Consider the following 27,451-nt stretch of genomic DNA (forward strand, 5'->3'; position numbering starts at 1 on the left):
TTACAGCTCACTGCCCTGTGTACACTGCAGGTGCTTACAGCTCACTGCCCTGTGTACACTGCAGGTGCTTACAGCTCACTGCCCTGTGTACACTGCAGGTGCTTACAGCTCACTGTCCTCTGCACTGCAGGTGTTTACAGCTCACTGTCCTCTGCACTGCAGGTGTTTACAGCTCACTGTCCTCTGCACTGCAGGTGCTTACAGCTCACTGCCCTGTGTACACTGCAGGTGCTTACAGCTCACTGCCCTCTGTACACTGCAGGTGTTTACAGCTCACTGTCCTCTCTGCACTGCAGGTGCTTACAGCTCACTGCCCTGTGTACACTGCAGATGCTTACAGCTCACTGCCCTGTGTACACTGCAGGTGCTTACAGCTTACTGCCCTGTGTACACTGCAGGCGCTTACAGCTTACTGCCCTGTGTACACTGCATGTGCTTACAGCTCACTGCCCTCTGTCCACTGCAGGTGCTTATAGCTCACTGTCCTCCATGCACTGCAGGTGCTTACAGCTCACTGCCCTCTCTGCACTGCAGATGCTTACAGCTCACTGCCCTGTGTACACTGCTGATGCTTACAGCTCACTGCTCTCTGTACACTGCAGGTGCTTACTGCTTACTGTATTCTGTGAGTTTTTGCTGCTGTCCTGGAAGTTCTCCAGCGTCCCCTTTGGTTTGTTCATAGTCCACCGAATGTATTAACTTCATGTATTTGTGAGTTTTCCAGGTTCCATTCTGGGGTCTTTGGCTCCCTGGTCAGTTGTCTGGTTTCTGGATTATATAGTCAGAGTCCTTTATGCTCCCATGGTCTCCTTCCTTAGGAAGCCTTATTAGAGAAAACAGAGGGATGTTCTATGCCATGCCATTCCTAAGACCAGAATCTTCTCCTTCATATATGAATGGGGAGCAAAGTTAACATTCTCAGAATCACTCAGCACCTAACCCAGACCACTGTTTACCCACACTTCCAGTCCTAGACTGTGAGGAAGTACAGAAAGTTTGCTCATTTACAAACTCATAGTTTTAAGAGATCAACACACAGTCATTATTTCTGAGCAGGTATAAAATGTCACTTCAACAAATTCACTTTTTATGTGTAAAATGAATAAACAGAAGTATAAATCAGAGATTTGTTAATGGTTCTTTTGAACACCTACAGATGCCAGGCAAGAATTTATTTTTAGTTATAATATACCTGGAAAGTATGTATATGCTTAGAGTACTAACCCATTTCTCTGGTTGTCATATTTTAGATGACATGAACATTCTGGAATACATCTGTGATCTCAAAAAATGATTTATAAGATAGTTTCAGGTCTTTCTGCCCAACATTTATGTTTTCTCCTTTTTTAATCTAGGAAATTCGATTAATCTTTTAAGTCTGAGTTTAAATGCAATGCCTCCTTACCCACCCCCATCTCTGGGCTCTGTAGCAGTCAGCCTACACTGAACCATGCTTCTTTGCTCTATGTACATCTCTTGCCCAAGGTTATGGCCTATGTGAGGTCAACAGATTCCTGGGCAGGGCTCCCTTCAGACTTCCTAGTTCTTAGCCCCTCCATCCACTGGAAGTTCCACTAGCTGGCTTGAGAGATCTTAGGATCTGGTGATGTACACATCTGGCGGATCTCTACCTGTAACAACTTGGTCTGTAATTGGCTTTGTGGCCTTGCCTAGAAGCCCATTCCTTCTGGATTTGAGGTTGTCCCAAGTGTTCTCAACTCAGGCTAGTACACAGCTGGCGACAGATAACAATGTGCTAACTGAGTGCAGGTCTATCCATTTCACTGCATCAGAGGGACCTTAACTTCTGTCGCCCTCTTCAGACAAGGCTGCTGGATCTTACGAGTACTGCTTGGGGATCTGACTTCATAGATAAGTTTTCACTTTGCTAGGGTCACCACTGGAAGTGCCAGCACTAAAGGCAGATGGTAGAACTATTTGGACAGCACATGGGGGAGGCCCCTGACAAGAACAATGAGTGATCACAAGAGAGGCAATGTCAAGGGAGAACATAGGAGGAGCACCCATCAAGGAGCACAGAAGAGCCTGGAGGCCCAAGAACACCACTGAGTGTCGAGGCCAAACACATAGTCACATTCAGTGATAACACACAGTCAGCTCCGTTACTTTCTCAGCCCTAGAGGACACTGATATATCCAAGCTCAGTTCAACATCACATTCCAAACAGACTGGAATCTTAGAGAAAATGGTCAGCAGGCTGCCAAGAATACACATTTCTTTTAAAATTACAAATTTCTCACAGCCAGCACAGCCAGCAGTAACATTTGCTATCTAGACAATGAAGCATTGTATTCCCGAGGGTACTAGGTACTCAAGGCACCAGGTACAGATAAACAGACATCATTTACAATGAGAGGCAACCAGGGGCCTGGGGTATTAAGAGGTTCTCTTGAGACTTACAGCCTCAGCTAGTTGGGTCTAAGCTACTCTAAGTAGCCCGGATTCTCCAGAATTCTGATGAGAGTTCAGTACTCAGTCTGTCTTGGCTACCCTTCCAGTTGCTGGTCCAAGCTTCATCTTTGTGATTCTTATGCTTCTGTTTAGTTTTGGTATTTTTTGCTTGGACGTCTGGTGGCTAACTCTGGCTCTGCTCCACAGTTCCATCCTTGACTCTCAGATTGGCTCTAACATTCACCTCTGGCCACTTTGGAGCTAACTGGCCTCTGTCCACCTGGGTGTTGATTAACCACTGTCCAATCTCTGCTATGCTATGGTTAAGGTCAAGCTGAAGCCAGTAACATAAAATGCCACACTAGGATTTGCTACTGGTATGTTGTATATGACTAACTGTGCCTGAATTAGGATCCCTTCAGGAAATAATTCAATTACATGTATTTCTGTAAGTCTGTATGTGCACATGAATGCTGGTTCCCCTTAGGCCAGAGGCATGGGCCCCCTTGAAGCTGAAATTATAGGCACTTACAAGCCACTCAAAGTGGAAGCTAAAACTGAATTTGAGTCCTCTCCAAGACTAATACACTGTTTAGTCACTGACCTATCTCTCCAGCCCCTAGTGGTACTTTTTGACCTGACTTTTCTGTAACAGGAAACAGCACACACTAGCATCAGGTCCTCAAACCTAAGGAGTAAAAAGCATCAATTCCTGACTGGTTATATTCACTCACAGAAGCCCTGAAAATCAGGAGCAGATGAATCTGGAGGAGAGTTCACAACCTTGTGGGATGAAAATGAAAAGAAGCTGTCTACATTGAACATGAGTGCACAGTACCCAAGAGGCTAGGGCATCAGAAGCATCACCACTGAGACATCCAATGACCTGGGCCCAGGACTCTGCTGTTTGTTTGTTTGAGACTGGGTCTCACTATCATAATAGTCCAGGCTGGCTTTAAATTCACAATCCTCTGGTCTCAGCTTCCTGAGTGCTGGGATATAGGGATGCAGTTGGATTCTGCATTTTTAATGAGTCTTAGCTATTCTGATGCAGAGAGTCTTTGGATCACTGTCTGAGGAATATCCAGTGCATAGCAGCAATTAACAGACACAGGGACAGTGAACACAAAACATGACCCATGCTTTCTCTGATGCGTTGATGTACCTTGCATAAGGCAGTTCATATGGCTGCTCCTTTCCTAATGACCTTATTGGATTTGAGATTTGAGAGCCTCACTCTTACTGCTGTTGGTGAAGGATCTCAGGTTTAAGATCAACTTGGTTTAGTGAAGACAGTGTCAGCTTCCCAAGTTTCTAGAAAGAAGCATGAAATTTCAGCAAGATACTATTGTCCTTCAGTGTTATCCTATAATCTTTTCAAGTTTTATGATTTTGCCGAAATTAAACAAGTAAAATATTTTAAATGTATAACAATCATCATGTCTTAAAATAAGTAATAGAAACATCTATTTTATCCATAAAATCTTCAAATTAGCTCCCTGGCAACACATGTATCATTGGTGAGGAAGACACATACCCGGATGCTCATATACTTTTGGTGCCCAGGAGCCAGGCACACCAGGAGTGGTGGAGCCCAGAAAATGGTGTAGACTGTGCATTTGACTGGCTAGGTCAAGTTTCCCTGGGCACTTCCCCAAGCAAAACTGGAGGGAGATCTCAGGAAATGGCTTAATTAGGAGGATTCTGATGGGACAGGATGCTTTTGTTAACTAAGATGACAGAGATATTGATGAGCCATTAGGTCCAGGAGGTCTGTCTGATATTTGAGATAATGGAGTCTCCATTTGTTTCAGGATGATGCCTTCATTTTTGCACCAACGTGGTTTATGGCTTGCAGGGGATATATGGACTGGTGGATGGAGACATTAAGGAGTTGAGAGCCTCACTCTTACTGCTGCTGTGGTGTGTGTGTGTGTGCTTATTCTTTTCCTAGGAGGATCTTTATTTTTTTCTCCCAAATCTCATAACTGGTTATGCAGATGTTTAATTGAGAAGAATAGCTCTGAAATTACTGTTTGTTTTTTTCCTTTCAAACTTTCCTATCTGGACCACTTATTGTCTCTCTTCTCTATTTACAAATGCTCTAAATGTTATAAAATTAAAGTTTAATTAGTTTTTAAAACTAAACTTTGCTAGGAGGCTAGGGTTTTTTTCTTTTTTCTTTTTGTTATTTTTGAGACAGGGTTTCTTTGTGTAGTTTTGGTGCCTGTCCTGGATCTTGCTCTGTAGACCAGGCTGGCCTCGAACTCACAGAGATCCGCCTGGCTTTGCCTCCCGAGTGCTGGGATTAAAGGTGTGCGCCACCACCGCCTGGGGGCTAGGATTTTTAGAAAGGTTATTGTGTCTCAATTGAGAGCCTGGTGTACTATAAGAAGGCTAATATCAAGAAGAGCTGAATTCAGAAATTCAGAAAAAGAAGTAGAATCAGTTAGCTGAGTGAGGTAGATGAGCTCCATGGAGGCAGTGGGACACAGGAAGTGCAGAGGGAACATGCTCAAGGCAAGAGAAGTTAGGAAGAGAGAAGACTCCTTCCTGGAATACTAGAAGACTCAAGAAGTTAGGGGCAGATAGATTCTCCAGAAAACACCTCATGAGGTAATTAAGGCTGAACTATTGACCAGAGCTTTGAACAAACCCTCCCCCATTTTAACCATGGTTTGCTTTTATGGATAAAACCAGAAAGGCATATTTTATCCAGCCCATGTTACTATTCACTCAACTCTGACCCTTCTCTATGGAATGCCTTTCAATGTCTCTTATAGAAGAAGTGATACCACTTTAATTTCCAGCTCCATCCCCATCTGGCCAGGAAGAGGATCAATTAATATTATCATGTTTTGTCTTCAGGGCCTCTGACATCCCTGAGGACCAGCCTGTGGGACAGTGTGTCATCACAGCGCTTCTCAGCCCAGACGGGGAGAGAGCAGGATTCAGGACAAGGCCAGCTCGTGTAACACAGCTCAAAGCATACCACACAACTTGCTTCGAGGATGTTGGGCATTGTGCTTCATTAGGAAACAAAATATAAGCTTTCCACACCATTAGGGATGTGACTTTAGGAGTGGAAAGCACATAAGACGATGCCTCACCTCATCAACAATGCACTGCAGAAGCTGGAGAGGCTGCAACGGGAAGAAGAGAGGGAAAAGTATTAGCCTATGTGCAATGTCTTTACAGTGGAGTGGAAAGAAAAAAATCATTAATGCAATAAAATATAGCAAGATTAATCAACAACAGCAAACTCTTATAAAAACATGGATGCTCAGGACGTCCTATTATTTCTAATGGTACCTAATCTAATACAGGCAGTTAAAGGTTTGCATTTTCTTCAAAATGCAATTTGCTAAGTTTAAAACAAGGCATTCAAGCATGCAAAGGAAGCAGCCATCAGGAAAAAGAAAAGTGAATTTTTTTTCTGAACTCATAAAGCTTACCATTAAAGATCCCTGGTTTTTCTGAATCTGAAAAAAGGCAATATGTAATTAGCATGTCATAATCAAAATGACTCACTTGGACACATTATGATCACTGAGAGAAAATTATTGCATTGCTGGTGGCAATTTGTGGGCATGTGTTAACACAATTTACATAATGAAAATACACAAATGTTAATAGCTCGCTTCTCATTTATAGGCGAAAGTCAGCAGAATGTTAATTTCACACAACACTTTTTAGTACCCTCCAGGTTGTATTAGAATAGGGAGAAAAACCATAATCCATTTCAAAAGGCTGTTTACGATTCAGATATAAATAATGTTTTATATTGCTAGATTGTGAACACTGGGCTTAATGTTGCAATCATTGCTAATGTTATGAAGCTCACTCTTTTTAAATTAAAAACCGATTTATTTAAAATTGAAATTAAATCATAGTCAGAAATTAGAATTTTGGATTCCTGCCAGTGTCTGCTCACAATCCCCTATTTTGTGAAGAAAACTTTAATTATGTGGTTGAAGTGTTTGCCTGGAACTAAGGAGTGGGGTGAAAACTCTACCCTTTTCAAAGTTCTTTTGGACTGCTTCTTGAGCAGCAAGGCTCTCTGGGAAAAATCAAATGCATGAGGTTTTACAATGCTTTGCTAAGGTGCCTACTCCGACTCCGCGTTCTGCGGGCAAGCTGCTCACATCTAACACAGACAGTTAACCAAATGTGACAAGATCAATCAACTTCAACTTACTACTCAAAACATTAAACACACCACTTTCCCCCCAGACACCTGCAGTTAATGTACCCAAACCCAACGGAAACTGAGTCCTAGGTCCTGCATTTTGTAAACAGAAAAATTTGAGGGAGTAAATGCTACCAGGACGGGTCAGTTGTTTTCTGGGGTACATGAGCTCCAACCAGCTGGTGAGGTGGAAAAGAGTAACATTCCACGTTTTCCTGTAGTGCTGGGAATCAACTAGGGGCCTCAGACATGATGGGCAGATGTTCCACTGAGCTGCATTCCAGGACCCTTTATGTGTACTTTATTTATTTTTTTTTGGTTCTGGTTTTTTGGTTTTTCGAGACAGGGTTTCTCTGTAGCTTTGGAGCCTGTCCTGGAACTCGCTTTGTAGACCAGGCTAGCTTCAAACTCACAGAGATCCACCTGCCTCTGCCTCCCAAGTGCTGGGACTACAGGTGTGCGCCACCAACACCCGACCCTTTATGTGTTTTCAGTGGCACTGTGGGTGTGCTGTATGCCTGTGGGTACATGTGTGAGGCCAGAGGCTGATGCTGGGCGTCTTCTTGATTACTCTCTACCTTATTTTTTGAGACAGGGTCTCTCCCTGAACATGGAGCTCCCATGTCAGTTAAACTGCTTGGCCATCAAGACCCTGGGAGGCATCTGTCTCTGTACCACCAGCACTAAGATTATAGGTGCAGGCCACAGCACCTGGCTTTTACATGGGTGCTGGGGACTGAACTTGCCCTCATGCCTGTGCGGCAAGCACTTTACCCACTGAGCCTTCGCGATACTTGAAGTTCGTTTCTACACATACTCATCTGGCCAGCACAACAAGCCCTAAGGCATGCAGAGATGACAGTCTGCATACTGGGAAACCAGGCCTCCCAGAAATAGTGCAGGTTTGGGTTGCAGGCCCAGGTCTGGTGGTGCCAAGCCTTTCCAGTGTTCCTTTACCTGGAGAATACCTGCCTATGACCACAGCATTCCTTAAAAACCCAACTGCACTTCATGGTTTTACTTGCATGGTATGGCTTTCAAGGGTGGGTGCTATGTGTGTGACTTCCTTTGGCATCTGTGTGGCTGACCAGCAGTCTATCCCCTCTCCCACGTCCTGCTGTGGAGCCCAGGCTGGCCTAGAACTCACTAAACTGCTGCTGGGGTTCCAGGTATTGTAGACAGTATTTCCCAGGCTCTGTCTCTAGTGGCCAAGGTTCCTGCTGATATGTTACCACCTTTCAGTCACCACACAGGAAGCAGTTCCAGGCTGCCGAGAAGTTTAGTAAAATCTCCAAGAGCCAGGCCCTTCTCCTACTGTGTTTGCTTTTCTTTTTTTCTTCTAAGCACACACAGGTAGGTAGCCCTATGTGCTGTATTAAAGAAGACAGATTCACTTCACAGCTGAGCTGTATGTAGTGGACAAAACACTAGGAATCCACTTTTGACATCAAAGAGCACCTTTACTAACAGATTTCCAAGAGTCAGGAGATCACAGGATTCTCTGAGGAAAATCTGGCAAAGATTCTATGAGGTGCCTTGAAGTGAGGTTTGGGTTGGTTTGCGGCACTGCCTTCAGGAACATGAGTTGTGTGGACCGGACAGAGGGGGAGGACTTGCAAATGACCCTGGATCTGACAGGGCTCTACTGTCTTATCTTGCCCTGTCTTACAGGTTAGAAGCAGAATACCTTGAAGACACCTTAAGACTGCACTACATTGATTGGGCCAGTGAGGTGATTCAACCGGTAAAGGCTCTTGCCAACAAGCCTGATGACCTGAGGTCAATCCTCAGAACCCTCACAGGAAAAGGAGAAAACCCCCTCCGGCAACTTTTCTCCTGACCTTCACGTGTTCACTGTGATACATGTGCCCACCCATATACACAAATAAATAAATGTAATTAAACTGTCCTATATTAAGGCTGCTACAAGGAAGAGAGGGATGACCACTGGTCTCACTCTTTTATGATATAACAATCCAGTTTTGCCCAGGATCTTAGAGATGCCATCAATGGCAGGGTTTTATTACAGTCTTGATAGTAGCATACTACAGGATGTCAACTTCATGCATTTTGTATTAAGGTAGCAGAGCCAGAACCTGAAATTGATTCAAAATGCTTATGGTACTCAATTACTTCTGAACATTGTTACACAATGTGGTGACTTATGTCTTCCATTTCACAAGGGTCTGATGTGATGATGCAACATCACCATAATTGATTCATTTTCTCAATTAAATAAAGCTACTGTGTGTTTCTTTATAGGAGTGCCACACAGACCATGGAGTTAGATGTATTATCTCCTTGCCTTCTCTCAGATATATTGCCTTGAAGGCTATGTTCTGTTCCTCTGTTAATTCCACCAGAAAAATTTAATGCCACAGTTATATTTTTCAAGTTCTAAGCTGCCATGTGCACGACTGTATTTATATTAGGCATATTTTTCACTGCTAAACTCTTTGTTGTTTACCTTTTTCAAGATCATATTACTGTCTGGGCACAGTGACTATAAAACAGACCTGAACCAAGTCAACCTCTAGCCACCGCCTCTGCTTTTGTGCACAGTTCATGTAAAATCGAAGCCCCTTGTTTTATAACCCATTGAAAGCAGTACTGACGCGGTGTAAAATGCCAGCTTCATGGACACCTATCTTTATTCTGGGCCTGCCTTTCTAAAGGCCTGACTGTGAGAGCAGAGTTCAGAGGTGCACGGTCATGTTGTTAGCGGTGATGTACAGCCCGCGCCTGACAACATCTCCCACACTTTACAACCCGCCTGCCTAAGCCCACACTCTGCTCGTACATTTTGTTTGTGTTGAGTGGTTTCTGTGGCTAAACTAGGACTTTGGGACAACTAACAGAATGTAACTGTTCCAGACAAATACTTCACTCTTCAAGCTCTGGAATTAGTGGTGTTTTGATAGATTAATGAGATGAACTTCCTTTTTCTTCTGTTTTTTTTTTTTTTTTCTTCCTTTTGTCAATTGTCAGATCCAAGATTTAAAGCCCCACTAATAGGGGAGGTAGGTCTCCTTCTTTTGAAGGTAGACCCTCGTATGTTTAAACAGGATGGATGACTTGTTAGGAGGCAGCCACAATTACTAGCCGGGCTTTGCTGACTGCATTAACATTTATTATATCTTTCTTTGCATGAACCTTACAGGTGGCCATTAGAAAGCCCCACAACATGACTCATGACTTTGGAAAGTGATCCTGGGAATGGGATTGTTAATGTAAAAGGCTCATTGGTGAGGCCTCAACTATGGTCTGGTGCTAAAAAACAATTTCTGGAGTTTCTTTTTCTGCTCCCCTCTCTACAAACAATGGCAAACAGACCTTGCTAGCAGGTCTTTCCCATCATATTCAGAGGCATAGTCAGAAAATCAGAGTGGAGCCACTGTGGAGCCGAGGGAAGACACCAGCCAGGCCTTCATCGCCTCTGAAATGATGACTTGCCCTGCGGCTCTTGTCGGAGAGATTTATGGGTGACCTAGGTCACATCTTCCAATATCAGTTGACAAATTTTCTCTTTACATATTTACTGCTTTTCAAGCTTGTGTTATTTTCTCTTAGATAGAAAAAAAGAAGTCTGAAATTACATGGTATGGTTGGAAATTTTAAAGAATAGCAGCTTCATTTTGTGTGACTTGAGCTATATTCCAGTCTTCAGTGTTAAACTGGTTTTTTCCTTTAATTTTTACCCAAATGTAAGGATCTGTAGACACTGTAAAGATACTCTGTTCAAAATCTGATGCATTAAGCTACAGCCTCAGCTAAATCTACAGTGATTATGGTGAATTGGGATTTTATGTGCTACATGTAGAGTTAAGCCCTAAAGAATTCTTCAAGTGGAAAGGACCTCAGCGATGTTCAAGCTCAATCTACTTACTTTGCCTTTATGGATATTGAGGTTCAGAGAGGAACAATAGTCAAGGTCCCAGATACAGCCTGGCCTGCCAGTTTGCTCAGGAGGCTGCTATCTGGGAAAATGCATGAACCCAAGAACTAGAAAGATCCATGGAATTCCAGCCAGATACCCCTTGCTTCAAAATCCCCCTTCGTGCATTGGGACAACGGACCATTGTCTGCACAGTTCAGGGCCGAAATAAGAGGATTCCAAAGCCTCTCTGAAGATGGTGTCCCCACTGGGGAGCTGGGCCTTCTGCCCGTGCTAGGGAGGGGTGGTCCTAGCTTTAGTGCTGTACCAGGTGCTCAGAGGGAGCACACCACCCCCAATCCATTGTCATTATAAAGCTTCCCGTAAGGGTACAGTTTATGTCCATAAGCTTTAACCTGTTGCCTTGGACCAGCAAAAGCTTCCGAATGACTATTTTACAAAAAGGAATAGATGAAATTTACTGGGCCTAACTATGAGTGGGGACGTCCATAAAGTACTAATTTTCCTGAAGGCAATATAAGACAAGATAAAAGATAATATTCATTGTTTCTAACGAGCTAACAAACACAATAGCTTTGCTTCACCCCTCTTCCCAGATCACCAGCCTTTATCCTTGTTCCAATTGTTATCACTCTCAGGAGCCTATATTATCTCTTGGACAGGGTCTAAAAAAATGCCCAATCAGGGCAGAATGTGCCTAAAATTCTACAGTCTAAGGTCCACTTTCACGGCTGAAGGCAGCAGCACATGCTTCGAATACCAGCACTTGAGAGCCAGAGGCAGGCTTACCTTTGAGTTCAAGGCCAGCCAGGGCTGCAGTGAGAAACCCCCCTCCCATGTACGTATGTATGCGAGAAGTATTTGAATAAATAATTAAAACAAAAGTTTAAAACAAGTTTTAAAGTTCAGTTTAAGATCCTCTCTCTGTCACCTTCTCTCTGGCCCACAGCCCAGACTGCAGCCAGAGATGTGTTTGGGAGCTACCAGTTTTGAAATAGGAAACTAACTAGCCAAGAGCTGGGTGTGGCAGAAAGACTCCAAGATGCCTAGAGGAGAGCACAGCTCAGATGGGACCAGAGAGAAAACCCCCAAGGCCATAAATTAGAGCCCGTGGCTCTTGCTGCTACTCAAGGATCAAGGACAATGCATTTCTCCACAGAATACAACAGCTGGAACACTGAGGTATGGGACAACATTACTCATCCACTAGGTCCACCAGGCAGGGGGGCGGGGGAGGACCTGCTCACCAGTCTCTTCCCTACCCTTTGTGTATTTAAAACTGACATAGCTGTGTCCCACTCCATGTGCACTGAGAGGAGCCATAGCAAATTCTCCTTTGGGTGAACATTCACTTTAATGTTTTGACATAGAACTGCAATTTGAAATAAACAGATGTGAATCACATGATGAATCTGTTTCCTGATGGTACAGGTCTAGCCAAGGTGTTCATTAAGTATCTTGCTTTGAGAAGATTTTAGGCATTTTTCTGCGTCTAACTTTTCTTTATTCTGTGAGGGGATGAGCTTGTGTAAATCTAGCTTAAGACCATTAAAGGTGTGTGTGTGTGTGTGTGTGTGTGTGTGTGTGTGTGTGTGTGTGTGTTGGGGGAAGTGTGGTGTAGGAGATGCAATTTCTCTGAGCAAGGCCTATGAAAGACATCAAGCTTCATAGTCAAATAAACCTGATCCAGTGAAGATGCTAGACAGTTTTCTGGATCTAGCCTTTAATTTGCTTCTCTGTCAGCTAAACCTACCCCCATGCTCTGGAACCCAAAGACAGGTTCACCTGGTCCATGTCTTTACCCATGGGGAATCTTGCTTTGTAATATTTCAGACACAGGTATCTTCTAGGACTGGGATTCCAATGATTCTATCTTGGACATCAAGGACCGTTGGGAAGTTTCCTTCATGAATGTAACTTAGGATTGTATTTTCTTTATAGCAAAGTCAGCTCGGAACTGGATCACTGGCCCTTTCTAACTCCCAGTCCAATCAGCTTGCATTTCTTAACAGGTAGCACCCTCTCACACCTGCAGCTGGACTCGCCACACTCAACCACAGCAAATTTCTCTGTAGTTTTAACCTTTACGCAGAAAATAGGCTTCATCTGCCCACTGTAGCCACACTGCTTCCTGCCATAATGTCACTCTTCCTGGACATACAGAGAATCCCTACTGTGTTGCTGTGGGGCTGGCGCTTGTCACATTTCCTGCAGAAGTTTACAGAGTTTTAGGAAGGCTCACTACATTTTCTGAAGTCTATCAGCACAGAAGTCTGTTAGAAAGTTCATTTCCAAGCCCAAATAAATCTTAAAGATAAGCCCAGGACCTCTGAGCTGTGGTGAATGGAACTGATTTCAGTTCCTTATATATTTGGAGACAGGTGCCATGTCTTCAATATATTCTGTGCTGAATAAGGCCAGGGACTTTCCTCCCCAGGGTCAGCCGCAGCTCTCGATGCCCTTTACCCATCCTCCTCCACAGTAATGGCACTCCGGCCACATGCTCCACCCTCACAGCCCTTTTGCTTATGTCAAGATGGCTCCATGTGAAAAAGCAGACAGAGCATGGAGCTCAGGCTTGAATTATTAAGAGCGTGTTCATCCCCTGGGCTCAGGGAGTTAACAGCCTTCAGGTGCTGGATGGGGAAGCAACATTGCTTGTCCCGCAGAAGCAGGTTACTCTGGGAGTCACTGTTGGTTTAGGAACTGAGCTAAGAGCTAGGTGTGGTGGTGCACACTTTTAATCTCAGAGGCCAGCCAGTTTACATAGAGAGTTCCAGGCAAGCCAAGGCTAACACAGAAACCTTGTCTTAACCAAAACAAAAGGGAGCCAAGAGTCACTGGCCAGATCTGCCTCTCCCCAAATCAGGAAGCCCAGGCTTTTCACTCAGTGAATTAATTCCTCTGTGACTTTGAGTTGGTTTTTTAAAAAGCTGCCTGAAGAACCAGCTATGATTTTACATCCTGTCACTCGTGGTCAGCTTCCTCCAATGTGTGCATATGTATGATGGCCCCTCTCATCCATCTAGCTATGTTTCAGGACCCTCAGTGGAAGCATGAAACCCTACCCATCCCTACCTATCTTCACCTGTGTACATACACCCTCACTAAGCTTTCATCTTTCCCTTATAGGGCTTGTTTTAGGCACAGAATTACCACTGTCACTCTCCTTGTGCTTTGGGACTCTTACTAAGAAGAATAAGTGTTACCTGAGTGCAGCACTGTGGCACCTGACAGTTGATCTGATGACCGAGACACTTGCTAAGTGATTGGCAGATGGGCAGTACATACAACACAGGTGTACTGCAAAAAGGGAATATTCATACCCAGAATGTCATAAAATAGGGCGGCATGGAGTTCCATCAGGCCACTCATAGTTGTATGCTGTTGGAAACTTAGAATGATTTTTGCAATTTTCTGCTTCCTAGTTTAGACTGCAGTTGATTGCAGGCAGAGACTAAAATGCTGGGTAAAGGGGAGACCATCGAAGGTCCCAATAAAACAGGGTACCAGGCCCTAAACACATTCTCACTTTGCCTTGACTGGCTTAGCTCACCATGTTCTGGATCCTGTAGCAGAAACTCATGGAGGCAAAGCACCTAGAAGGGTTTTTGGTAGCCACAAATCATATAGGGGCTCAACCAAGAGAAAATAAAGAAAAAGCAGCACTACTGTCTCTCTGCCGTGTCTCATACAGACACAGTGCTGAAGGACAGTTTAGCTGGTTAGGAACCCTGGACAGGTCTGAAGAAGCTGCTTCTTGTGCCTCTTCCTCAGGATAAACAGACTGCATGAGCCTTTGGTTTGGCTGACAGGAGGTGCGCCAGCGCTGCAGCAGCACCACAGACTTCTGGGGCCTGAAAGAACATCGAGGTTTTTGAACCCTGCTTAGCTACCGCTCCTTTCCGATCTTTGAAACCTTCTACTGTTTGGATTCATCTGGCAGAGGGGAGTTTACTGCTCCCCATCCATCTCCTCCATCCTTTGTCCCATCTGGACTCTCCTCAAGGACCAACACTCATTTTCTCCAGAGAAAACAATCATGTCTCTCAGAAGGACTTGTCCTAAAGAGAGAAGATAAAACCAAGACTAGGAGCCTTGGGATCCGAGTTTAGTTCCTGGCTCTTTCTAGACGCAAAACTGGTTTTGCCAATATGTAAGTCAGTAAATTGAGGAAAATAATCCCTTTCAGTTATATTTACCAAGTAGTCCTCTAGAACCCAAAAGGCAGCGGAGGGAGACACAACTGCTGGTCCCCAAAGGCGAATGACTTATTACAGCTCCCTGGAACTAGCCAGAGCTAAGACTTAAACACAGAGCTTGTCTTACCTCTAAATGTCACTCAGTATTGGGCAAAACACAGCTCCTAGGGCTGGAGAGCTGGCCCAGCAGTGAAGAGCATTGTTCTCTTGCAGAGGACCCAGGTTTGGTTTCCAGCACTCATAAGGTGGTTCCCAACTGGCTGTGCCTTCAGCTCCATGGACCTGACACCCTCTTCTGACCTCAGCCACTAGGCTTGCACATGGGGAATAAAGGCACAGGCTGGCCAATACACGTAATATAAACAAGTCTTAAAAAACAAAAAGCCCAAGGTTGGGGATTTAGCTCAGTGGTAGAGTGCTTGCCTAGCAAGCACAAGGCTCTGGGTTCAGTCCTCAGCTCTGGGGGAAAAAAAAAAAAAGCCCACAGCTTCCCGGTTTTGCTGCTTTCCCCAGGGTCCTATAGACCTGGGGAAAAAAGCCTTGTACCTCTGACATCATTGTTTGGCTTGCTGAGCTCCTGACATAGCTTCAATAATAGCCCTACATGGTCATGTGGGATGAGGACAGAGAGGATCTGGACACAGCTCATGTACATCTTTCAACCCACGTGTTCCTTGTTGCTTTGGCAGATGAAGTTCAAAATACACGTGGAGCAAAGCAGTCACAGATCTAGAAGAAACCGAACTCTGTTTGACTCGTTTTGGAGTTCCAGTTCGCTCTTTCCGGTCAGTTTCAAGGGGGACAGTGAGAGGCCAGAAGGCATACTCAGTTTTATCCAATTCCTTTAGAGAATTGGCATGCATTAGAAACTGATCAAACCCAGCGGAACTGCTCCAGCATCCTTGAAAGCACTCATGTGTCTAGGTCTGGGTGGCACCCCACCTGCTCTATACACCGTTTTCCCAGGAGACTATGGGCACCTCCCAGAGGAGGATACTGAGGCCTGAGGAGGAAGGTCAGAGAGCTGAGACATCAGACGCAGAAATCTGGGTAGCCTTGCCTGTGCTCCAGTTGAAGTCATATACCAACAGTGACATACACTGTCACCTGGGGTGGTAGGTATCATTTGCTGCCTCTGCCTCTCTCTGCCCAGGAGTCTCCAGCTAATGAGGAGGCACAGAGCTGTCCAGAGCAGGGGATGAAGGAAGGCCTCTGGCCAGAAACTTAGTTTTGCTCATGGCATTTCACCAAACTGGATTAGTCCTATGGAGAAGGTGTCCTCAGGCTCACAGGGCACTGTGGCAACCCATTTCTGCTCAGAATTAAAACAAGCTTTCTCATTCATTTCTGTCTTTCCTCCCTGGGCCTGGAGACCCACAACTTTCCCCTCAGGCCATCCTACTGCCTGACATCACTAGTGCAGACTGTGATACAGCCTCACTGAGTCCACACGTGATTCCAATAGGTTGCCCTGGTTTCCCAGTCCTGAAGTGCTTGGCTCTCTATATAAATGCTTCCAGTCTTGGCTCCCAGTTGTGTCTGGGACCCTCTGCTCCTGGCTGTGTTTCAGCACCCCCAGCCCTAATCTGCATCAGTTCTTTGCTCCTTTAGAGACCTGTTGATTTTTCAAAGAACTTGTCTGTTTTATTGGCACTAAAGAGGGTTGAGTTCTTAGGATCATTAACATTGTAGTTGAAGAAGATTCCCCAACACCCCAGGCATTAATCCAGAACTGTTAAACATTTAAAAGCAATCTGTGTTCAAACAAAGCTTGACCAGGTCTGCCCCCTTTTAACTTGGATGCCAATGAGCTCCTAACTCCAAATCTACCCCAAGTTCTCCATGTGGAATGGTGATGAGCAGTAAAAGCTGATATCTTTGCTTCTGTTGCTGCTGAGACTACTTTCCTCCCAGGGATCCATATCCAGTCAGCAATTACCTGGTAGGCAGGGAGCATCCTGGGACAGTAATTTCCACCTCTGTAGATACACCAGTTGGAGGCAGTACTTGGGTAGCTGGATGTGTAAAATAAGAATGGCTATTTGGGATCAAAACCTCTGGGTGCCTCATCATACCTTCTGTCCCCAGTCTCCTTGAGATAGAAAAAGCCCCTGAACTGGGAGTGGGAGACAGACACCCTGCAAGTCACTTAATGGCCATGGTTCTCATTCCTTCCTCTGCCAAATAAAAGCAGAGAAGGTCTTCTTATATCTGAAACTCTACAATTTCATGAGGTGGCAACTACCAATAACACCAAGAGGCAAGATAGAAATCTCTGGAGTCTAAGAGGGAGACAAGAGGGCAAAGTCATCAACTGGGAGCCAGAGTGAGGCATCAAGGTTATTGCTTTACATTTCAATTTTATTTCTAGGCCGGTTATTTAAAAAACTGTGAAAGAATCATGGTTCCAGTTACTGGACTAAAAATGACTAGATTCTATATATAATTCTGTGTATTATGACTATGAATGATAAATTGTAACTCAAAAGAGAAGGACTGGACAGGAAGGCTCTGGTGGGATCAGAGAAGTAATTCATTTCAGTCTAACCTGGCAGGAGACACAGTCATATATTTTCAGAGCTACATAAGCAAATCCCTGAAGTACTTTCTGGAAATATAAATAATACCACCATTGCCTTGCTCTTGTTAACCACCTTATACTTTTTAAAGTTCCTTCTTAGCCCTGGCTCATTTAATGGTGATAATTCCTTCTCAGTCGCCTAGAAATTGTCCTGGAATGTGTCAGGTCAAATTCACACAAGTTGGGGAGAAGCTTTCAGGCATGTGGCAACTACCCTCAGGGCAGAGATCTGGAAATGCAAATCCTTCCAAGCTCAGACAGGCTCAAAGAGACTCATGACATCCTGGAGCCCAGCTTCTGCATCCAGTCTGTTACAGCAATCAGCTACATCTTGATAGACTCCTCCTCCTCCTGCTCCTCTGATCCCTTCCCTTACTCCCTCAGCCCGAGTTACAGTTAACCAGGGGGTCTGCCCAACAGGGAAATGAGAGCAGCCACAATAACACCGTTCAGACTACTGGAAAGAGGCTCTACACACCCCATGTTCAGACTTGGGGCTCTTGGTGAACGTACCTCCCTTGACTTGAGTACTTAAGAGTGGACCTTTGCCATCCTTCTAGTCTCCTTGCCACAGCTTAAGCATCTTCTACTCTACGAAGCATTCTAGGCTTCTTTTAAAGAAATATCACTTCCCTTTATTTTAAAAACCATGTGTATGCAGGCTCTGTGCATGCTTTTAATCCTAGCACTTGGGAGGCAGTTAGGTAGATCTCTGTGAGTTCAAGCCCATATAATGAGGTCCAGGCCAGCCAAGGTCACAGAGACTTTTGTCTCAAAAACAAACAAACAAATGAATAATAAAAACAAATAAAAATATGTGCATGTGCCCGCAGAGGCTAGAATTATAGGATCCCAGTGGAGCTGGAATTATAGGTGGTTGTGAGCTGCCCAATGTGGATTCTGGGATCCAAAGTTAGGTCCTCTGCAAGAGCAGTACACACTCTTAACAGTGGAGCCGTCTTTCTAGACTAAATGATTTATTTACTTTTTAACTATGTGTAGAGGCCAGACTTTGGACTCCCTGGAGCTGGAATGTGAGCAAATGCAGGCAACTGGGAACCATCTGATGTGGGTCCTGGGAACTGAACCCTGGTCCTCTGCAAGAGAAGTATGAGTTCTTGGTTGAGTCATCTTTCTGGATCTGCCTTGGCTTCTTAAAGCAAGCTAACCATGCCTCTTTCTGAGGCCAGAGCCTCAGCTCCTGGAGGCTCCTTTTATAGGAACTGTCCTTTGTTCTGTGCTTTTCTTTCTATTGGAACTGGCTTCCTTTGCTTCAGTTCTGCAAAGTGTCAGGCACTGGAAAGGTGCTCAGTGACAAATAAACATCTGACTGAATTGGGATGAACATCATAGATAGTTTAGATGATGCTACAGAACCAGACCAACATGAAATTGGCATTTTTATTTATTTATTTGTTTATTTGTTTATTTGTTTATTTATTTGGGATCAAACCTAAGGCCTTCTCAAGCTAGGCAAGTGCTCTACCACTGAGCTACAGCCTTAACCATTCAGGTTTTTGTTTGTTCTTTTAACCTGGCTGGCTAAGAAACCTACCTCAACTACAGTAATAACTGATGGGAGAGCACCACCTTTCTAAGTTTCTGAGACCTTGGGGACAATTTCTCTTCCATCTCTGCTGTGTGTGTGTTCATGTGTAGGGGTGCATGTGCATGTGTGTAAGCCAGTGGGCGATCTCAGGTGCCATGCCTTAGGAGCCACATACTGCTTCATTCCTTCCTCCTTTCTCCTCTCTCTTAAATACATTAAAAAAAGATTATTTTCTTTTTATTTTGTGTGTATGAGTTTTGCTTGAACACACACACACACACACACACACACACACACACACACACACACACACGCATGCATGTTGCATGCATGCCTGGTGCCCATAGAGGTCAGAAGGAAGCATTGGATCCCAGGAAACTGGAGTTATAGATGTGTGTGAGTCACCATGGAGGTGCTGGGACTTGGACTCAGGTCCTTTTTACGATCAGCCAGAGCTTTGAACTCACCAGCCCCATCTTCCCTGCCTTGCTGGCCTGCAGCCTGCCAGGTAGGCTATGCTGGCTGGCCAGTGAACCTACGCTGCCTGTCTCTGGTTCCCCAGTGCTGGGATTTTAAGTGCACGCAACCAACACCTTGCTCTTTGATCTGGGTTTTGGGGACTGGATTCAGGTCTTCATGTCTGTACAGGAAGCACTTTCCTCAGTGTGCAGAACGGGATAGCCCCAGGTCTCTATTTTAAAGACAGACTAGGAACTCATCTCCTTTAGGAGAGAAGGCGATAAAGTGTTATCTCTGGGTATGTCTGAGGTGGAGACTTCAAGGAGAACTTGGCTTTGGCAATTTAAAACATCCCAGGAAGAAGCTAAGTGTACAGATGAATATCTCCTATCACTCCAGGTTTACCTCTGCATTTTATGGAGCATCCATCTGATTCTATGGCTTGGGTTATTGGTATATTTTAAGTAACTATATCTAATTGGTCAGGATAATGAATAAAAATAAATGCTGGCAGAAATCTGTTTAAGTAATAAACTGCATATACCTAGTTTTTATCAGTTAAAGGGGAACACTGATAATTTTGGGGACTACCCAATTTTTTTTGTAAGAGACTTAATTCAAAACAACAGATACTTACAGTTCACTTAAATCCTTGATGCTATGAACTTCAAAAAGTCTATCTGACCAAAGATGATTCCAAACACATTTGTTTAAAGAAGACAAACTTTTTAGATATTTGCAGTTCTAGGTATGATCACAGTTAGGAAGCAGGGTACATAAATAAGATAATGATATCTATGGTCTAAATTTAATATAGACCATAAGAATATTAAATGATCAATGTTGGCATTAGTAACAATATACCAGTGAAAGGCTTTTAAAACACACACACACACACACACACACACACACACACACACACACACACACACCCCAATGTAAAATACTCTAGTATTTTAGTTGGGCATGGTGGTGCATAAATTACACCAGCTTGGAGGCTGAAGCTGGAGCTTGAGCTAGCCTGTGCTACACAGTGAGTATTAGGTCTGCCAGGGCTACCCAGAAGAAAACTCCACTAGTCTTCTGACATCAGCATTTGAAGAGTGCTTAGTGTTTTAAACACTAAGAACACACAGGGTCTCCACTCTGCTATAAAGCAAGACTCTGTCCAAGGAGATCTTTACTGGTACCAAACAGGTGAAACATTAGAAAGCCAGTCTGTCCACTGACAGGGGAGAAAGGAGAAAACCTGACGCACTCAAACAGCAGATTCCTATAACAAGTTAAAATATTTCTCCTTAACAAGCTGCTTCCATTTATATGAAAACAAGACAAATTTGGTCAATAATAGAGATTACATATAATAAAAATGACCTTAGATCACATTAACACAAGGATCAGAAAGCAGTAACTTCAATTAAGACCACCCAACTATTTAGCAAACTTCTAGATACAGCAAATAAATGAATCTGTTTGCAATGTAGGCGCCCACATAAGCAGCCTTCTGCACTATGAGTAGGGTCTCATGAGCAGCATTCACAGAGAAGCCAGAATCTGCCGAAGCAAGGTGAGGTCCCCAAATCAAACAAATGGTCCTACTAATCTAAAAGCATGTGCAGAATGTATTTCTTAGGTTAGTAGCAGGGGGCTTGGACTCAAACGCCACCAACAGCTCCTCTTGTACCTTAACAGGTCACGTATGGGGTGATCACACACAGGGCTCCTACCCACAAAGAGCTGGGCATCCTAGTTGTAACACGGGATATTTCCATTTCTGTACTGTCTGTGGGAAGGCCAGTGGTGGTATACTTAGGAACGCCTTCTTTCAGTAAAGACTGTCTATAATCTATTTATGTGCAACTCATAGTAGGGTTGAAGAAATCCTCTTGGAACGGGACTAGAAATACTTCACTACTTTGCCGGCTAGCAGCTGTGACAGTCCCGTCTCCTCCAGTTTAGAGCAGCAAATCTCTGTATGCACACTGGTGGCCAAAGCTGGCAGAATACACAAGAACTGGCCAGTTGATAATGAGGCTCATAATCCCAAAGATTAGATGTTCTTTTTAAACTTAGACTTATAATATTTGGTCAGATGACAAAAAAAATTTCAATAAAAGTGATCTCTTCATTGCAATAGTTTGATGCCATTCTTACATATTTCTAATAAATAATGCCTCCACTCACCGCCCTTTTCTCTTTTTGATCCCTTTTCCTACTTATCATCTTCTTTATTTGAAACAGATTTTTAACAGATAATCTTGATCGTTACAACAATATCTTGCTTGCATTTTATTCAAATAATTCTTAAAAACAGCTTAAAAAGCCGTTTGGAATAACATCAAGCTTGCCATCAATCACAGGAAAAAATTCCGCTGGCGGTTGTATAAACATCAGATCAAGTCTGATGTCTTCAAGGATTTCAGAGTGAACCATAAAAAACTCCATTAACTTCTGACAAAGAATGCAAATTAATCACAACATGGGGTGAAATGAAATTAAAGGCTCTTTTCTAATCAATGACAAGGCACGATGAAATATATGTTACTATCTCTGCATCAGGGCTGCCGTCTGCAGCCGCTTGCCAAGTCCCAAATGCAAGGTGTGGGCACAGACCCACGCACCCTCAGCTCAGGCCCTCCGCCCCTCCCCCAGCGTGAGCAGCTTACAAGTCTCAGAGATTCACAGCGCACACTAATCATCCGAATCTCAGGTGCATCCAATTTGTTATTCACACTCTCCCATGCCAGTGAAAAGCCTGGCGCCGACAGATGCACCAGGAACCCTAAATGACAGTTTTGGCCTCCGGAAGTAGGATCACTACAGCAAAACCTAGTACAGCCTCCAGGTGAAATGTCTGGAGCTCCATATGGAGCAGGGGAAATTAACAACAAGATGGAAATCACTGCGGCAGCGGGGAGTCGGGATTTTTGAAAAAAAAAAATGAAATTTAAAGATGAAGAAAGAGAAGTAATAAATTAATGGGGTGTGAAAACATTCAAAGCTTTACAATACCAGGGGCACTATTTGCTCAGATTCCCCCCCCCTCCCCTTTAACTCGGGGTCATTTTGATGTAATTTATTAGGCAAGATCAGGAATTGTAGCCAAAACAAGAACAGTATTTTTATATATGCAAAAGTACTTTAAACACATTTGTATCTGTGTTAGCTTCATTTTCCGGAGGCATCCTGCCCACCAAGTGCCCTGGTGCCCCGGTGGGGCTGGCTCCTGAGAGGTCTCCCTAATGGATTTACCACTATCCAAATGCAGGGCCTCACCGTAAAGTTTGAATGAAGGATGACAATGTTTAGTGGGCAATCATTTTCAATTCTCCCAAATTATGGTGTCATTAAACAAACCATTGGCCACTGCCATGTTTTTTAAGTCAACTGACTTTGGATCTACATGTCCGACTATTTGTTGTCTAGACCTACAGATCTTTCCAGATCACCATCAAAGCTGAATTCTTCAATGGAATTAGCATTGTAAGATGCTGCAAAAAGCAAATACTCGCTATCTCATTATGGACTATGCTCCACAGGCACCTAGAATTTCAGGGCACTGGGTTTGGTGAGGGCTCCGCGGCCGTCTGCATCCCCCTGTCACCCTACTAAACACATAACAAGGAAAGCTAAAGGGCTCTAGAGAACGGCCCTGTCATCTACATCAGCACAGCCTGTGATGCTCGTTCGCCCTGTACCCTCTGGCAGGGAAGTGAACGAGACGAGGGCTTGGTGAACTGTCTGGGACGAGGGGAGGGGGGGGCGAGAACGATGAACAGCCACCAAGCCGAGGTGACATGAAACAGCTAGTCACTGAGTTTAAATGCCTCCAAGTCCTAGACTTACTACCCCGAGTCCTTTGTAAGATGAGCTGTGTGGCCTGTTCACTGGGAGGCTAGATATAATCGTTCCATATGGTGGGATGTAGGACCTGGGACCCGTCACAGAAAGTGCTCAGGAGATCTGGGCAGGGAAGGTGCTGGGTGACTTCAAGACCCCATTCCATTATTTTTTGTATGAGACAGTCTCATGTATCCCAGGCTGGCTTCAAACTGGCTACATGGCCAATGACGCTCTTGAATGTCTCAGCCTTCTGTCTCCACCTCCCAGATGCTAGGGCAAGTTAGGTCAGCACTCCACCAGCTGGATCACATCTCCAACCCACCACTGTTTCCTAACAGCAGCAATAATGAAAACTGCTGTAATAGAGGCCTTTAACCTTTCTTCTTAGAAGCCAGACTGCATCCCCATGAGCCTGTGGCTACTCCAAGGTTTAAAGGAAACCCTGCAAGTGTTTCCAAAGAGCAAACACCCGACTACACAAAACAATGACATTCACACAGAAGGAGGATCTCTAAGAAATCTAGCCTTTTCACTTACACTGTCCCTGGCCACTGACTCTATCATGTCCAAGCCCTCCTCCCTCATCTGCACCCCCACTCGATGCACCCTGTCACCAATTGGAAGAGGGACGGCTAAAGATGTTGTCAGCAGCACCGGTGCTGGGCCGGAAGACGCAAGCTTGCTGCCCCTTCCAGCTCTGCCCTTGGCTCCAGTGGGGTCAAGGGTGCTTAAGAGACAAACGCTGTTTTGAGCTACAGCCTGCACTGGGGGCCACAGTGGCACTGGGGCCTCTTTGTACTTTCATAAGTGGCTTTTAATCCATCATTTCATCTGAGCAACCTCTTACATCAGAAAGAGAAGGCAGATACCAGGATTGTTCTCTCAGAGATGAGGAAGACAGGGGCTCAGGAAACTTACAAAGCAAGAGTGAAGGACTGGAGACTTTGTGGTCGAGCCGATTCTTTTGATGCAACTTCTGACTCACCTCTGTGTTTTCAACTGACTTCTGAGGAAGAGAGCACTGGGGCCTTGATTTGACTTTGGGTTCAGAACAGCAATTCTCTGGTACTAACCCCAGGCAAGGGATGGAGGGATTCAAAAGGACACAACCTCAGTGTTCCAGGACCATACTCAGGATGCCACAGTCTTCAGTGTGGTGGACAGAGGACTGCTGGGTAATGTTTGAGCTTCTAGTTACTCAAGACAGTCAAAGGCAGGGCCATCTGCTTTGTAGACACCATGGTATGGTTTGATTTGACGATGCTCACAATCCTGTTCAACTCTAGAGTCTATGATTCATGCCTACCCACTCCACTGGAGAGTTATAATGTTACCAAATCAGCCACAGCTCAGCAGTCAGCAATGGTGACTGCTTATCTTACACAGGAAGGCTGTCTCACAGCACACAGGAGTTCAAGTGTGGCAGCATGGGACAAGGTGAAGGTGTGCTCTCATGATCCAGTCTCTGCAACACCTCAGAAACATACATTTGCCTTTACCTGTCTCATATGAGAGAAGAAGAAAGGGGCAGAGGAGACATCAATTGATTGATTTTTTTTTATGTATATGTGTGTCTGTATGAGTTTATGTGCACCACATGTAAGCAGGTGCCTGCAGAGGCCAGAAGGCGGCACTGGATCCCCTGGAGCTGGAGTTACAGGCTGTTCTGAGGTGCCCAACATGGGTACTAGGAACCAAACCCTGGTCCTCTAGAAGAGTAGAAAGTGCTCTTAAATGCTGAGCCATCTCTCCAGCCCCTGGAAGGCATTTACATAGGATCTTTCCCCAACCTTTCATCAAGAACACAAAGCCTGTACAGTAAATGTGAATCACACTGAAAGTCATTATTGATTGTCAGTAGTGAATCACCCCAACTTCTGATGAAAGACCTGGGGAAGGACCTGATGGCATCACGGCTGCTTTTATCTGAAGTAAAAGCATCATTTTGGTGATAGCATTTTATGATATTTCCTATACAGACCTTTGGCTAACTAGGGAGTTCAGCCTATTAGACTTTTCCACCTTCTACTCAGCTGGTCAAGTACAGGGATACTTACTTGGTCATTCAGTGAAGCAACACATGCCTGTTCCAAATCTGACTGTGGCTTTAAAGGGCTCAAGGACACACAATGACAACCACACTGCAGACTTCCCACTCAGCAATGTTTACTTACTCTGAATATTATTAGGGACCTTAAGGATCTGGCTACAATTTCAATTTTTGAAATTAAAAAAAAATATTTTATCTATTATGTGGGAGGCACATGTGTGGAGGTCAGAGGTCACTTGTGGGAGTCAGTTTTCTACATCACCCACTTTGGGTCCCAGGGATCATACTTAGGTCATCAAGTTTGCATGGCAAGCCATCTTGCTGGCCCTCAATCTTTATCAGATGGCTTGTAAGTGTTCTTAGAACTATTTTAAGAGTTAGGTCATAAAGGGCCTCATGTTCATTTTCAGTTTTACAGGACTACATGAATTAGTCAAACACTGAATTGTTTACAAATTACTGACAGACTTAAGAGGTTTAACAAGATAAATATTCAAATGACTATAAATCTTGACAATGTGACTTTAATCTGATGGGCTACCTATAGAGCTGAGCGGCATGACGGTATACGTCAAAATCTCACTACGTGCTAGTGTGTGCCAAGTGGCTGCATTCTAGGTTTTCTCTTTAAGGGAAAGAGACTTTCCCATTGGAAAGCAAGACTAACACCTCTAATCTAACAGCTGGGGTCATTTCTACTTATCTGATGACTTTTAACTGTGAAGGAAGAAGTTTTCAAAAGAGGCATTTTGGTGAGGAAAGGCTCTCTAAGTCCATTTGGGCACTGGGAGAATATGCTGATAACCGTTTCTAAGGATAGTTAGGGAGAAGGCGCCCTGTCCTATTATTCAATAACCATGTTTGTGATGCATCTGCATAATCTAACCATGCATAAATTAGTATGTGTAATACAACACTTATTTGCATAATAATAGCAAGTTAATAGATGCTTAAAGAGCAGAGACCAACACCACCTTTAAATCAGACATGCCTCCAGGCACTTTGGCCTGTTCAGACCAAGATGCCAGAAAAACAGCACACATCAACCAGAAGAGACCCGTCAGCCGCTCATTTTTCATCCCTCTGGACATTGCGCTTACTGCCCCCAACAGCAGGGAATCATTTTCAAGACATAAAATAGCTTTATATCTTAACTGCTAGCATCCTTCTCAGTGAAAATTGTGAAGAAATTATAAAAAATTAGGATTTTCAATACTTGGTAACGAACTATTTGTGAGTAAGAAGGAAGAAAATCGAAAAGGTGTAATGTGTTCAAAATCACACACACACATGAAACTGGGGGCCTGTGCACCTGGTAAAAACAATGACCCACATTAGATGTTTTCACCCTTTGTTTTCATCTTTTAACTCAAATAATTTGAACTGAATCCAAAATGCTCATAAAAAGTATGAAGAAAAGGGTGGGCCCCTCCTCCAATCTTGACATGAGCACATGGAGCTGGGCAGGAGGGATACCTGGAATGTCCTACAAAGAGTTACATGATGGTCTTGGTCAACCTCTAACAAGGGAAAAGTCTAGAGTTGTTTGTTTGTTTGGTTGTTTTTAAATAAAAAGCCAATAGAGACTTCTAATGACTCCTTTAAGATACTACGTTTCATTTTAACAGGACAGATTTATTTGTATGTGGCTCCAATATTCACAATCGCTTCCTGCACCGTCATACACAGGGATGAATGTCACAGTGGCAAATGTCACAGTGGCAAATGGTAGTAATGAACAATCTTACCTGAGGATATGGAAACCTCCCAAGAGCAAGCTGGGAAAGGAAATAATATTTGTCTAGTTATAGATTTGCATGCAGGGCAGATCTCCTTAAGACAGACAAGAACTACATTTCAGAATTGCATCTAGCAAATAAAAAAACATCCACAATGCTAATTCATGAACTAAATTATTGCAGTAATTACATTATAAACTGTATTTAGAATGGACATCATTAATAGACAATATTTCATCTCTGATAAAAATATCCTAATTTCAAGAACTGAACATTATCCCACATACTTTCTCTTGGGTGTATTTGCAATGCTGGGGGCATTATTCACATGTATGTGTGTGACAGTTTCTTTGAGACAGAGATGTACACATGTAAGATGGGGAACGTCTGGTTGGTTCTAGAGCACAGCTCTGTGGTTTTCGGCTACAGGTCTGAAGAAGGGGTTGTAGGAAGTGGGAGTGGGCTTACTGTCAGTTCGGGGTCCTACTGGTATGGAACTGGCCATGCAAGGCTGTGAGGGTGGTCCTAGAGG

The 27,451-nt window shown here is 44.0% G+C and overlaps 1 protein-coding gene across 4 annotated transcripts in view; it reads right to left on the reverse strand.

Moving 5' to 3' along the window:
- Map2k5 (mitogen-activated protein kinase kinase 5) overlaps positions 1–27,451 on the reverse strand; it is a 234,619-nt gene that overhangs the window by 52,022 nt on the left and 155,146 nt on the right. For 2 of the 4 annotated variants that reach the window (XM_036192310.1, XM_036192308.1), the window contains 3 exons: positions 26,929–26,958; positions 5,868–5,894; positions 5,523–5,555 (listed from right to left, as the gene is read on the reverse strand). In XM_036192310.1, coding sequence (XP_036048203.1) covers positions 5,523–5,555; positions 5,868–5,894; positions 26,929–26,958 — 90 coding nt within the window. Of the gene's footprint in view, positions 1–3,577; positions 3,727–5,522; positions 5,556–5,867; positions 5,895–26,928; positions 26,959–27,451 lie in introns of all 4 variants that reach the window. The other 2 variants (XR_004945416.1, XM_036192309.1) reach the window with 2 other exon arrangements.

Source organism: Onychomys torridus, chromosome 7 (genome assembly GCF_903995425.1).
Source record: "Onychomys torridus chromosome 7, mOncTor1.1, whole genome shotgun sequence".
In the NCBI taxonomy this organism is placed as follows: Eukaryota; Metazoa; Chordata; class Mammalia; order Rodentia; family Cricetidae; genus Onychomys; species Onychomys torridus.